This window comes from Saccopteryx leptura, chromosome 1, assembly GCF_036850995.1.
Source record: "Saccopteryx leptura isolate mSacLep1 chromosome 1, mSacLep1_pri_phased_curated, whole genome shotgun sequence".
Taxonomy (NCBI): Eukaryota; Metazoa; Chordata; class Mammalia; order Chiroptera; family Emballonuridae; genus Saccopteryx; species Saccopteryx leptura.
Window position 1 is genome coordinate 245996772 of NC_089503.1, and position 13673 is coordinate 246010444.

Sequence of the window (13673 nt, forward strand, 5' to 3'; positions counted from 1 at the left end):
GACGGCGGCCGATAGCCACGTGGGCACAGCCCTTGCGATTGGTCAGAACCCTCGGCTCCCGCCCCCGGAGCCCGAGCCCACGTGCAGCTTCTGAGTTTTCATTGATCTGCTTCGCGGTGCAGGTGGCGGTGGGGCGGGGCCGGGGGCGGGGCCGGGGCGGGCCGGGGCGGGCCGGGGCGGGAACAGGGCGGGCCGGGGCGGGGCAACACAGGTCAAATGGCCCCCGGGTGAGGGTAGGAGGGGCGGTGTTTTCTCAAGGCCAAAACTTGGTGATCCCCCGCAGTTTCCTTCTTGCGCTTTCTGAACCTCTATCCTAGGAGAAGTGAGTAAGCCCCGGGTCTTTTGGAGAATTCCAAGGTCACCGGGCTGAGGAGGAGTCTTGGAGGGGTGTCCAGGGGCAGAAGGGAAGTAAAGATGGGACTTGGTGCTGCAGGAGTGATTGGGGTAGAGAAGTGTCTGTCCTACCTGAGAAATTCCTAATTCACCTGGCCAACTCTTACTCATCCATCAAAACCCTTTTCCAGAGGTGTTCTCCCATGCTTTAGGAAATTGTATCAAAACTGAGGTTGAGCTTTGTTCCCTACTCTGGACTCTCCAAGCCCTGACTGCTCTTCCCCCTCACCCCATAGGGTGAGACCCCAGGGGTCCCCACCATTAATCTGTACAGCTGCAAGCACTACTGTTTGATGAATGAACATAGGCTGGAGGGAATGTAGTGGGGTGCTGGTGATCAGGATAGTGTTGGGAGCTCAGGACTAGATCCTAGCGGGGGGAACATGGTAAGTGGTGCAGGAGGCCCAGACATGGCGTAGAGCGGAAGAGGGGGGCTTATCTGTCCATGTCACTGCCCAGTCTTCTGCCCACAGGACTTGCCATCTCCTTACTTGTAGAGTCCTTGTGAGCACTGCCTGAAGATGTCCTTGTGTGGCCATCTCAGCCCTCAGGGGCACCCTCCAAGGATGGTAAGGCCCCCAGGCACTTTGGTGAGGAGAGTGCAGTATGGTGTTAACCCCCGGGGGAGGGGGCAAGAGCCTGGAGGCTAGGCTTATGTATAATTTTCCTGCTTTTTTTCTTTGAATTAAAACAATTTTTTTTAAAACTTTATTCAGTTAAGAAAGGAGAGAGAACGGGAGAGAAAGAGAGAGAGAGAGAGAGAGAGAAGGGGGGGATAAGCAGGAAGCATCAACTCCCATATGTGCCTTGACTGGGCAAGCCCTGGGTTTCAAACCAGCGACCTCAGTGTTCCAAGTCAATGTTTTATCCACTGTGCCACCCCGGGTCAGGCATGATTCTGCTTCTAATAGAAGAACGTGGGGTGGATTGGTAGGCCTTTAATGGGGTCACTAACCCATCATACTTGCCAGGTAACAAGGCACTTGTATTTTTTAATTAAACTTATTTCTTATGATCCAGATGTAAAACACATGACTATATTATCTGTTCTGTCAATATTTTACAAACAAAATTCCCCTCCTCCAGATCTTATTTCACAGAGATGACCATTGCTAACAGTATAGGCCAGGAGTGAGCAAATTTTCTTCCATTAAGGGCCAGAGAAGGGAATACTTTAAAATTTTAAGGCATGATGCAAAATGGAAGATACTCCATGGGTAGTTAAGTAGCAAAAGAGAAGGCAAATTACCTTTAGGTCCTAGTATCCCATCTCATCCTCCACTGACCTTTTCAGGCTCATCGTGAGGCCAGCCTTCCCACCCTGAATAATCAGGGCATCCTGGATCAGCTCAAGAAGCAGTTCCCTAGGTGAGGACAGTTCATGGGGGTCCAGAGGTCCCACTGTGGCCCTAAATCCCACTGAGGGAAAGAATCCTATCTGGTCTCTTGGTGGCTCAGACAGAAGTCCCTGACCCAAAAGACAGAACCAATAATGGTGGAGCCTGAAATAAAAAAGAAAACCAGTAATACTAAACTTGGCTTTTATTTAAATATTTATTTACTTATTTATTTATTTGTATTTTTCTGAAGTTGGAAACGGGGAGGCAGTCAGACAGACTCCCGCATCTGGGGCGCTGCTCTGTTGCAACCAGAGTCATTCTAGTGCCTGAGGCAGAGGCCACAGAGCCATTCTCAGCACCCAGGCCAACTTTGCTCCAATGGAGCCTTGGCTGCAGGAGGGGAAGAGAGAGACAGAGAGGAAGGAGAGGGGGAAGGGGTGGAGAAGCAGATGGGCGCTTCTCCTGTGTGCCCTGGCCGGGAATCGAATCTGGGACTCCCGCACGCCAGGCCAGCGCTCTACCACTGAGCCAACCGGCCAGGGCCTAAATATTTTTTGTTGTTGTTCAGTGTGAATTTGCTTGCATTTAAATATATATACGTATATATATGTGACCACAAATGCTGCATTAAAATTGTATTTATCTCAACATCACCTTAAATGTGGCCCCTTGAAGAGACCCTCATTCTCTCCCAGCCAGGAGTCTGGGGACTGTGCTCATTCTGGGGAAGGGTCCTGCCCTCCCACTTCTAGCTGTTCTTTCTTCTCCACAGGATACCCCCTCGCTTGCCAGCACAGGTGGAGAACATTTACTACTTGGTGAGCCACAAACCAGGCAGCACCTGGAAAGGCTGTTGTTCTGTTTGGCCTCAGGAACAGGGTTTTGAGACACCCTCTTCTCTATTTATGTTGCTAACTTTTGGCAAATGACTTAAATTCATTGAGCCCCAGCTTCGTGTGAGTGTTTCTTAATAATAATCTTGCTGTGAAAACTAGAAATTTCATATTTAAAGGAAGTGTTTCCTCAGCCCACAGCACATGACTGGAGTCCCTGCCCTTGAGGAGTGTATGTTCTCTAGTGTGCTGATGTCTTCTAGAACTTTCAGTTTTTGTTTTGTTTTAGCTAGAAAGAGAGAGAGAGACAGGGACAGACAGAAAGGGAGAGAGATGAGAAGCATCAACTCGTTGTTGTGGCACTTTAGTTGTTCATTGACTGCTTTTTCATATGTGCCTTGACCGGGGAGCTTCAGCTAAGCAGCTACCCCTTGCTCAAGCCAGCGACCTTGGACTTCAAACCAGGGATCTTTGGGCTCAAGCCAGTGACCATGAGGTCATGTCTATGATTCCACGCTCAAGCGGGATGAGCCTTCATTACCTTGGGGTTTCAAATGTGGGTCCTCAGCATCCCAGGTCAATGTCTGATCAGGCTTCTAGAACTTTCTATGATCTTTTAAAATGTTTAAAAGTTGATTTTGAGGCCTGACCTGTGGTGGCACAGTGGATAAGACATTGTCCTGGAATGCTGAGGTTGCCAGTTCAAAGCCCCAGGCTTGCCTGGTTAAGGCACATATGGGGAGTTGATGCTTCCTGCTCCTCCCCCTGTTCTATCTCTTTCTCTCTCTCTCTCTCTCTCTCTCCCTCTCCTCTCTAATAAAAATGAATAAATAAAATCTAAAAAAATTATTTTGAGAGAGAGAGAAATATTGATTGCTGTTCCACTTATTTATGCATTTATTAGTTGTTTCTTGTGTACCCTACCCGCAACCTTGGCATGTCAGGACAACACTCTTAACTGAGCTAGCCCGCCAGGGTTCCATGATGTTCTGTATCAACAATGTCCACAGCTGCTAGCCACACGTGCCAATAAAGTACTTGCAAGGACCTGAATTTTTAACTGGTTTAAATTTAAATAGCCACACTTGACAAGTGGCTACCTAATTGGACAGGGCAGCTCTAAAGGAAGAGGAGGAGAGGGACAAATAAACAAACAGAGAAACAAGATTTAAAAAAGTGTAAGAACTAAAAGAAAAAAGTAATGAGATGAAAATGTGTAAAAATTTTGAGCTAAGGTAGTCAGGAAGGGCTTCTCAGAAGAAGTGATGTTCACAGGATAAAGGGTTCCTGCCACCCCTAGAAAGAACAGGGAAAGGTGTTCAGGCAGAGGGCACAGTATGTACAAAGGCCCCGGGTATGGTGTGTGGTGAGTGGAGGAACAGTAAGGAGGCCAGTTGTGGCTAAAGCAGAATGAACAAGGAGGGCAGAGTGTCTCTGGGAAGGCCTTTAACCTTCACATCTAGAATGACATCCAGGGGTCTCTCCAATTAGCTCCCATTCTGAGGGTATGAGATGGTATCCTATTTGATGAGAGTAGAGACCAGAGAGGTAGAGTGACTTGTTCAGGGTCACACAGCTGGGGAGAAGTATGCACAGCATTCAAATTCCAGACCCTTGCCCACTTTTACTGACCATTGCCCAGTATGATCCCTGTTGTTCCTTTGTAGCTCCAGGAGATTCGGCAGTGTCTACAGGAGCATCACAGGCAGGTGAGTGAGTTGCCAGGAGTTTGGGGTACAGTGGGCCCTCCTTGAAAAGCAGAGGAGAGGGGGAGGATATAAGGACAGATTAGGGATGGGGGAAGATTGTTTAAGGCCTTTGGGCCTTGGGAGGACTTGAACTTTTACCCCAGGAAGGTGGGAGCCCTGGAGGACTGTGATCAGTGGAGAAGCAGGACCTGGGACTCTCTCCCCCAGGACATCAGCAGTTCCCCACATCTTGGGAGTGTATTTCCCATCCTCTCATAACCTCTTCCTGGCCTGCTCCCTGGATCCCTGCATGGCTCAGATGAGGCCAGGGGCGTTTTCAGCACTTTGCAGGTCGGTTGCTTCCACTCTGAAGGGCCTGTTATGTGTGCCAGACACACCCGGATTACCATCTTCCATGTGTCTGAGAGTTCTCAAGGGCCTGGCTCACATGTGAGCCAGAAGCAGGTCTGCACTGGGGGCCTGGCTCCCCTCACAGGGCGCCTTGCCCAGGCTGAAGCATGATTTCCATTCCTGCCTGTCCTGCCACCTGGCTCCTTTCTCCTGGGTGCTGGGAGGGCTTTCTGCCTGTGCCAGATGTGACTGGCATGGGGCCAGGGCCATGTCTGCGATTTAGCAAGGGCTGGGGTGGGCAGCTCAGGGAAGAGAGACAGATGGGGAGGGGAGCAGGAAGCAACCAGAACAGTTATTCATTCAACAGATATTTATCCATCACCTTGCCAAATGCTGTTGTAGGCGCCAGGGAAATAGCAAAGAAGAACAGACAAACCCCTGCCCTTGGGGTGAGAGGAGCTTGGTAAACAGAAATGTCAGATGGTGAGGGCTGGGCAAGGTGGGTATGGAATCAGTCAAGCAGCTCCATGGGGATGTGGGAGACCAGAATGGGGGTGGATTATACTTCTGAGTGGTCAGGAAAGGCTCACTAAAAAGTGACTTGAACAGAGAACTAGAAGAGAGGAGAGGGAGCCATGAGAGTATCTGAAAAACACAAGCAAAGGACCTGGGGCAGGACCATGCCATGCAGGTTGGAGAAATAGAAAGGCTTGTGTGGCTGGAGCAGAGAGAGGGAGGCGGTGAGGGCACGTTGTGCTGGACTGTGTGGGCCATGATGAGGACTTGGGCTTTTATTCCAGGGAGGTGGGAGCCCTCCCTGGAGGGCTGTAGCCAGAGGGACAGGACCTGACTCAGGTGCTCACACACACCCTTTGGCTGCTACAGGGAGAATGGACTATATATAGCAGGCCAGGGCTGGAGCCAGAGGACCAAGTTGGGACCATCCAGGTATGGGATGCTTGTCACTTAGAGCAGTTAGGTAGTGAGAAGTAATCAGATTGTGGACCATGTTTTGGGTAGGAACCAGACAGCACTGAAGATCAAGATGGGAGTAGGGTGGCAAGGCCCTGAAATGGGCTACTTCTGTTGCTGCTTAATCCGGGAGGGTCCTCCCACCTGCAGTGATGATCCCTAGCAGACTTGACTGCCTTGCGTCCTGGAGCAGACCACCTCCCTCTCCCGTTTCCCCCTCCTTGTTTTCCCAGCCTCCTTGCTGTGCATTTAAAATCCCAAGCAGTAGCAGCAGTTGGCACCAAAGCCCCCCTGCTTCCCACCCTCTGCCTTCACACAGCTCTCCCCAGGGAAGGCCAGCTAGCAGGCAGGAGGGAGCAGCACTTTTCATGCTGAGTGCATTAAAGTGCCAGTAAATTGCGCATTAACGAGCCAGGGCGAATTGGGGAAGGCTCCCCTGGGCCTCCTGCTGCTGGGAGGCCCAGCTGGGAAATCCATCACTGATGGCCCCAGGAGGCAGCAACCTTGAGTGCTGAGGGCTCAGAGAGGGGCTCCCATAATCCAGTCCTCCCACCACCATCCTGTTTGCCCAACAGGCAGGTGAGGGACCAGACATCTTGTGGATGCAGGTAGATACTGCCTGGCCACATGCTTTCTCTGAATTTGAGAAATTGGCTCTGCTCTTCTAGGGCTTAGTTTTCTCATCCGCAAAATGGGAATGCCAGGAGTGCCTGTTAAACGGAATTGACTGCCATTGGTGCTTCTGTTGCATTTCTTTAATTATCTTTCTTTGTGAATCAGAACATTTTCCCAGTACATTGGAGTTTGCCCTGGGCCAGACAACTCTGGGGAGCTTCTAGGTGTCTACCTGGAGGGGAGTGGGCATCCACCTCCAGAGCCATAGGCCAGCCAAGACACAAGTCCATGCTATCCTAAATGGTAGTCTTGGGACACATGTGGCTATTTAACTTGACTTAAGCGGTACCAGTCACATTTCTAGTGCTCAATAGTCACATAAAGCTAGCAGCTACCCCATTACACAGGCAGCTCTAGAACAATTTGCTGTCACTATGTTTAGTTTAGTACTAGACTAAATATAGCTGCACATACACACATTTCCACTCTGTGAATTCTTGGGACCACTGGCTGGGAGGCTCCAAGCTTGTTTGCTCTGTGTCCTCAGCTGGAGGGTGGCATGTTCTAAGAATCGCTGCCCTTGGTTCTAGGTGCCGTGCTGTCTGATTCAGCAGCCACTGGCCCCATGGGGCTGTTGAACACTTGAAATGTGGCCGCTGGAACTGCAGGAATGTGAAATGTAATTTTAAAAAATTTTGCTTTATTGGCCCTGGCCAGTTAGCTCAGTCAAAGTGTCATATGGCAACCCAGAAATCCCAAGTTTGCAGGTTCAATCCTGGTCAGGGCATATTTTGGAAGCCACCGATGAGTGTACAACTAAGTTGAACTTCAAAAATGAATACCTCTCATCCTCCCTCTCCCCCTAAAATCAATTAAAAAAATTTTTTTTGAGAGTATTTATTTTGTTGTTCTATTTATACATTCATTTGTTGATTCTTGTATGTGACCTGACTGGGGGTTGAACCCACAACCTTGGTATATCAGGACAACACTCTAACCAACTGATCTACCCAGCCAGGGCAGGAATATCTGGGTGTTTTGTTTCTTTTAGTGAGGGAGAGAGAGAAGGATTAACTCGTTGCATCACTTTAGTTGTTCACTGATTGCTTCTCATACGTGCCTTGACTTGGGGGCTCCAGCTGAACCAGTGACCCCTTGCTCAAGCCAGCAATGATCCCACACTCAAGCTAGATAAGCCTGTGCTCTAGCTGACGACATCAGGGTTTTGAACCTGGGACCTCAACATCCCAAGTTGACACTATTCATTTGCCACCACTGGTCAGGCAGGAATGTCATTTTTAATTGTACTTAACTTTTTTTTTTTTTAATAGCCATGGTGGCTGGTAACTACTGTGCAGGGCTGCACAGTCCTATGGAAGGAGAGGTTAAAAACAAAACTGGTATCTGTGTCAGATCAGTGCCATAGAGAAAGGGAGTAGGCTATTTGGTAGGAAGGAGCATGTCCTAAAAGAACAGACAGGTAGACTGTGGGTAGGAATAAGGAAACTTAGAGATAAATCAGTCAGTCCCTTCCATGTCCATACAACCTTTTAACTGAAATTTGGAATCGGTTGTGGTCACATGTAATTTTAAATATAAAATAATGTAAGTGACCCTCCCATCAGGTCTCTTGATTGTCGTACTGCCAGTCCTTCTCCCCAAAAGGTAATCACCAATTTCTTAATATCTTTCCAAAGTTTTGTTTTTTTTGTTTTTGTTTTAGAGAGAGAGAGACGGGAAGGGAGAGTGAGAAGCATCAAATTGTAGTTGCTTAACCGTTTATTGATTGCTTCTCGTATGTGCCTGGAAGGGGGGACAGGTGGCTCAAGCAGAGCCAATGACCCCTTGCTCAAGCCAGCAACCTTGGGCTTCAAGCCAATGATCTTTGGGCTCAAGTCAGCAATCTTGGGATCATGTGACTGACCCGTCACTCAAGCCAGTGACCTCGGGGGGACCTCTGCATCCCAGGTTGACACTACCCACTGCGCCACCACTGCCCAGGTTTTCCAGCGTTTAAGCAAATTTAAATGTTGTCCCCACATGGAGACAAATGTACACACTGTTTTTGCTTCCTGAAGCCATTTTTAAACAAAAGGATTCAGGTTTTAGTTTTCAAACATCTCTAGAAAACAGTTGGGATGTGAACCTGAATCTGACTCCACTTTCTGCCATGTGGTAACAGCAACTGTCCTGTAGGATTAGATGTTATCACCCACTGGTAAGGCTGGCTTCTGGGTACCACAAACTTACTTTATGCTAGATGTCGTGCAGGGGGCTCTGTTATCAAGAGTCACTCCAAAATGTTCAGGGGTGATATACCCTCGTTTCACACACACGGAAACTGGCTTGCAAGAGGGGGTTCATACCCAGGGCTGTCTGATGACAAAACTTTAGCTGAAATAACATTACCTCCTAGGCAGAAAATTTCCTACAGATCATGGAGACCTACAGTAAATCCTTGGGCTTCCAGCCAGGAGAGGTAGGTTTCTGGGTCCTCCGGGAGGGGTGGGAACAGGCTTCTCTCCCTCACAACCTGGTGCTGACAGTACCATGTAAGCCAGATCTCCTCTGAACAGGCTGACCAGGACTCCTGGGGACCCACCAGCCCCAAGGCTTCCCAGGCCCCAGGGGTCAAGTCTCCACAGCCCTCCAATCTTCAGGGGCCGAAATTCGAACACATCATGGCCACGAGGTCCTCTGACTGGCTCCAGCAGCCCTCTGGAGAGGACCACTCCCAAGTCTACCAGCTAGACACAAGGCCATCCTGGGACTCTGAGCCCCAGTTTTGGCAGGATGTTCTGACCCAGCAACTCTGGCAGATTTTTGCTGGGACCCACAATCGGGTGGACCAACCAACACATAAATGTGAGTCTCTCTGAGGGCAGGGAGGGTGGCCCTGGATGGAGTGGAGGGCAGCACAGGCTGACCCTTCTCCTTCTCCTGTCTCTCTTCATCACTTTCTTCCCCTCCCATCGTCATAGTGACAGAGCAGGTGCCAAACTTGGTAAGTAAATGGGCTAGGTGGTTATACTGGCTGGGCCCCTACATGGGGGCATTCAAGTTTCTGTGGGATTGGTTTACCTCCTCCACCCTCAGTCCTTTCAAGCCCTCTAAGGAGTCAGGACTGTGCCCCACCTGGATGGGAGGGCTTGGGCAGTTGACTAGTCCTGTCCTTGCTGCCTGGCCTCCCTAAGATTTTCTGGTTCTAAGACTGACCATGGTCAGACCCTCTGGTCTGACCAGATCCCCGTTTCTTGTGTACAGGATAGCCAGGACCCAGATCCATGCTACTTTGGAACAGAACCCTATACCGAAGATGCTTTCGGTAATCCCTGTGAGAGGGGAACAGGCAGCCTGTTCCAAGGGGACTATGCCTGCTGCTAATCTGCTCTTGTCTCTGCCCAGTTTGCAGTCCACCTGAGCCCCTCCACATTTCCCATGCAGGTTTCCAAGAAGAGAGCACAAGGCCAGGCATGGCACCAGGGGTGATGCTCTCCTGTGTGGCTCAGGTGAGACCCCGGCCTGAGTTGGTACCTCCCCCACACACCACAAGTCTTGGGGTCTGGGAAAGAGAGAGCCAACATGGCTTAGCTGTGATCTTGGTCCACCCACAGGAGCCTGCCAGGAGAGCATATCCCTTTCTGAAACCCATGTAAGTGTTGGAACTGTCCCTCCTATCTGTACTTCTGCAGAGGAGACCGGAGGTATAGGGGTGTGCTCACCCTTTCCCATCACCACAGTGGAGTCCTCAATAAGTAGAGATGAGGGGTCTGGGTAGGGATATGCGATTTGAATTACTTTTACACCAGCTTCACTGCCTCTCCCCACATTACTGGCCCAGGTTTAAGGAATTGGGGAGGGAGAGGGGCTGTGTCGGAGCTGGATGCAGACAGTACCAACCTTGTGAACTGAATCTTGGGGAGCCCAGAAGTGGGAGAGACGGCTTGCCTGGAGGGATGTTCATAATGGTTATGACCTTGAAGGAGGAGCAGTTTTCTAGGATGGGACAAAGCATTCCAGGCAGAAGGAAGTGGTATTTGGTTAGGGGGGAGAGAGAATACTTGGAGGGGACGGGTAGGAGATTGGGAGAAGTGTAGAGTAATGGGGAAAGGAGGCCTGAGAGAAACCCTCTTATCTGAAAAAGAACAAAGCCTCTCTAGGGCTTGCTGGGTGCCTGTCTGAGCAGAGAGGTCACAGGTGGGCTGGTGACCCTGCAGTCTCCCTTTCTAAGATGCTGGGACCCCGAGGACTTGGAAGACACATGGAAGAGGCCGGATGCCTTGCCCTGGCAATCCAAGAAGTTTGCTGTCCCACACAGAATGAAGGTGATACGGATACTAAAACACAGGGAGCCTGTATTGGCCACAGCAGTCAGCAGCTTCACGAGGCATGTGTTCACCTGTGGCAGAGGTGGAGTCAGAGTGTGGAGCCTGGTCAGCCAGATGATGGAGGACAAGTTCCCTGACAGCTACCTGCGGGTACAGGTGAGGGTGGGGCTGGCTCCAGGGGGTGGGGCTGTGGGAGCAGGAAGAGCTACCTACAGGGGAGGAAGCTCATCTGTGCCTCTGCCCATTCCAGACCCCCGGAGCCTACCTGCTCACCTGCCTACTTGCTTCTAACAGCACTACTCTGCTGACGGGGGGCCACAATTTGGCTGGTGTGAGTGTGTGGGACCTGATGGCACCCTCCCTGCACATTAGAGATGAGCTACCCTCTGCAGGTCTCACCTGCCAGGCCCTGGCTGCCAACCTGGAGGACAACCTGGCCTTCGGCAGCTTCACTGATGGCACCATCAGGATCTGGGACCTGCGGAGCCAGGGTGTAGTCAGGTGTGGCCCCAGGGTGGATGGGGTCACCCTGCGAGCCCGTTTGACCTCATCTGCTAAGCAGGGATTCAGAAGTCTCAAGGCTAAAGCCCCTTGCCTGCTTGAACTGAGATTTGAGAGAGTTGAAGATCTGGGTTCAAATTTTGGCTGGGCTGTTTCCTCAAAACCCAGTCCTAATACTTTTTGTCTATCTGTTTCCCCATCCGTCAACTGGAGGTGGTTGGGTGGGTGATGTTCCTTGGGCCCAAAGCTTAGAGTCTTAGTTCCACCCCCCTCCTGATGCCTCCCGGCCAGGGACCTGCAGGGCCCCCCGAATGGAGCCAAGAGCATTGTTGTCAAGGACCGGAACATCTGGACAGGGGGTCTGGATGCCTGCCTGCGGCGCTGGGACCTGAGGACTGTCGGGGAGCCCCAGGAATACCAATTTGAGTCTCAGGTGTGTAGACTGGGATGGGGCCTGCTTGGCCAGGTAGCAACTGTGCCTCAGGCTAAAGAAGGAGGGGGCACTGGAGGGTAGAGTGGAGGGTAATGGTATCCCAAGTACGGTGATGCTGGGAGGAATAGGGACCATTAGAAATGCTCTTTCCTGTTGCCCAAATAGCATTGGATGCTTTCACAGTCTCTTGATAATCCTATAAAATAGAGAGAACCAACCCATTCTACAAATGAGCATACTGAGGCCTAGAGATGTAAAGTTGTTTGTTGGGGCCTTGCAACCTGGCATGGGTCCCTGTGCTCCTGCCCACCTCCTAGGCCAGGCAGGGCCCTGACCAGTTTATTTCCTGCTACCTACCCCCAGATAATAAGCCTCTCCCCCAACCCCCGGGAGGACTGGGTTCTGGTGGGCACAGCCAATGGCCAGCAGTGGCTGCAGCCCACCCTTGGGGGCCAGAAATACATGGTGGGCTGTAAGGACAGCACCATCCTCGGTCTCAAGTTCTCTCCTCTCGGTGAGTGGCCAGCAGTAAGTAGAGGAGTACCCTGTGGCCCCCAGCCTCCCACGGGGCCCACTCAACTCAGATTGACTGGGCCCAATCCTTTGAGACATGTCCTGAGCCCCTTCCTCTACTCCACCCTTCATCAGCAGGAACTACTCTCAGTGACGCTGTCCTTGGGGACATGGGGGAGGTGGGGACTCCCTTCATTTCCCAGATCCCTAGGGGTATGGCTCTCAGCTGCCAGCTGAGACCTGGTGCCCCTCGACCTCCTTCAAGGCCAGTGGTGGGTGAGCGTCGGGATGGACAACCTGGTCAGCATCCACAGCATGCCCACAGGAGCCAAGGTGTTACAGGTACTGGGGTGGGCTGAGGGTGGGGCAGGCAGTGTTGAATATCCTGGACACTCGGGGACTGAGCCCGGGAGTCCCAAAGCAAAGCCCCACAGAGACCACATCTGAACTGACAGGCATAGTTAGGGGCAAGGGTGAGTGATCCCCCCTTGCTGTGCTCCCTGATCCTCCCAGGTACCTGAAACCACCTCTGTCATGTGCTGTGACGTGTCTTCTAACAACCGCCTGATCGCCACAGGGTCCAGGGACCATGCCTCAGTGTACCAGATCACATACTGAGGGGCTCACCACTGTCATCTCAGGGTCCTCCCCCACCCCTAATGAGGGGGGTAAGTGGAGGGGCATGATGGGTATGCTAGTGATCTTTGTCGTGTGTAATAAAGCAGTTGGAAAAAGCAGGACTGATCAGGTTGTGTCTTGTACACTGGCCATCTTGTGAAGATTTGCAAGTACTTCGCCCAGCCTAGGTCTCTGAACCTTTTGAATCGGCATTTTTTGAGAATCTGATCAAAGCCACTAACCTCCAGTGCTGGGGGAATGGATATGGAGCACTTCTTCCTGTTCCCCTGAGCTAATCTCTCATGGAGAGGTTTTTCTGCCACTTCCTGCACAATTCCAGTAATGGAGTTCTTGGTCCTTCCCAAGAACCTGTCTGGTTAGGCGAGAGTTCTGACCCTCTCAGTCAGACTCACAAGATCACCATTTGCTCACCTGGCCTTCCATAATAAGAAGCATCCCAAATGGTGTCAACAAGTCTAGCTTGCTTCCTTAACCACAGAATTCTTTCTCCATAAAGTACCTTTAGAAACTCCACCTAGGTGTGGCTTTTTCCAGCAGGGATCTCCCTCCAGAAGTTCCCAGCAGCATCCTGCTTGGCCCCCTAGCCCCTTCTAACCCGTGGTCCTTGTGGCAGCCCACAGGAATTTCCAGAACCCAGTTCTGATGGTCACCACCCCTACCAGCCCTGTTGCTCTCTAGCTCCCACTCTCACAGCTTTCTCTGCTTAAGTCTGATCTGGAGACCTGTCTTCCCCTATGGCTGAGGAACCCTCCTCACCCCTGCCCTAGAGTTTTCACCAGGCCAAGCTCCTTACTGCTGATTCTCTGCACATGCTGTGCCCTCTGCCTTTTGTGACCCCTCCAAATGGCTGTTTCTTCTTGGTTTAGCTGCCACCTACTCTTGGACTTTGACTTTTGCTTTGATGATGACAGTGAGCCAGGCATCGAGTACCAGGCTCTTAGGAGTTATGTCAGGGTCTCAAAGGAAATGTGACTGTACCCCAAGTAGCTACATGCTCCACGATAATTCCCAACCCTTTGTATATGGGTAGTATCTTGGGATGATTCTGTCCAAAAGGCTGGCATTTA

The 13673-nt window shown here is 51.1% G+C and overlaps 1 protein-coding gene across 13 annotated transcripts; it reads left to right on the plus strand.

Moving 5' to 3' along the window:
• The first annotated feature begins 227 nt into the window (after positions 1 to 227).
• On the plus strand, positions 228 to 12723 carry TLE6 (TLE family member 6, subcortical maternal complex member). Of its 13 annotated transcripts, none has more exons than XM_066360978.1 (18): positions 234 to 322; positions 891 to 983; positions 1688 to 1761; positions 2506 to 2551; positions 4234 to 4275; positions 5491 to 5553; positions 8609 to 8671; positions 8754 to 9057; positions 9174 to 9196; positions 9457 to 9517; positions 9598 to 9701; positions 9807 to 9844; positions 10424 to 10676; positions 10771 to 11021; positions 11313 to 11454; positions 11818 to 11968; positions 12233 to 12309; positions 12481 to 12722. In XM_066360978.1, the coding sequence occupies exons 2-18, from the start codon at positions 915 to 917 to the stop codon at positions 12583 to 12585; spliced, it is 1866 nt and encodes a 621-aa protein (XP_066217075.1). In that variant the 5' UTR covers positions 234 to 322; positions 891 to 914; the 3' UTR covers positions 12586 to 12722. The 13 variants fall into 13 exon arrangements, with proteins under 13 accessions (XP_066217088.1, XP_066217075.1, XP_066217080.1 ...); XM_066360983.1 differs by having other exon boundaries at positions 9637 to 9701; XM_066360980.1 differs by having other exon boundaries at positions 8769 to 9057.
• The last annotated feature ends 950 nt before the right edge of the window (positions 12724 to 13673 follow it).

Coding starts and splice junctions, on each gene's coding strand:
- TLE6 (XM_066360978.1), top strand. CDS start 915: ATGTCCTTGTGTGGCCATCTCAGCCCTCAGGGGCACCCTCCAAGGATG. Junction 9,058..9,173: donor GGACCAACCAACACATAAAT/GTGAGTCTCTCT, acceptor CCATCGTCATAG/TGACAGAGCAGGTGCCAAAC. Junction 12,310..12,480: donor CAGGAGCCAAGGTGTTACAG/GTACTGGGGTGG, acceptor TGATCCTCCCAG/GTACCTGAAACCACCTCTGT.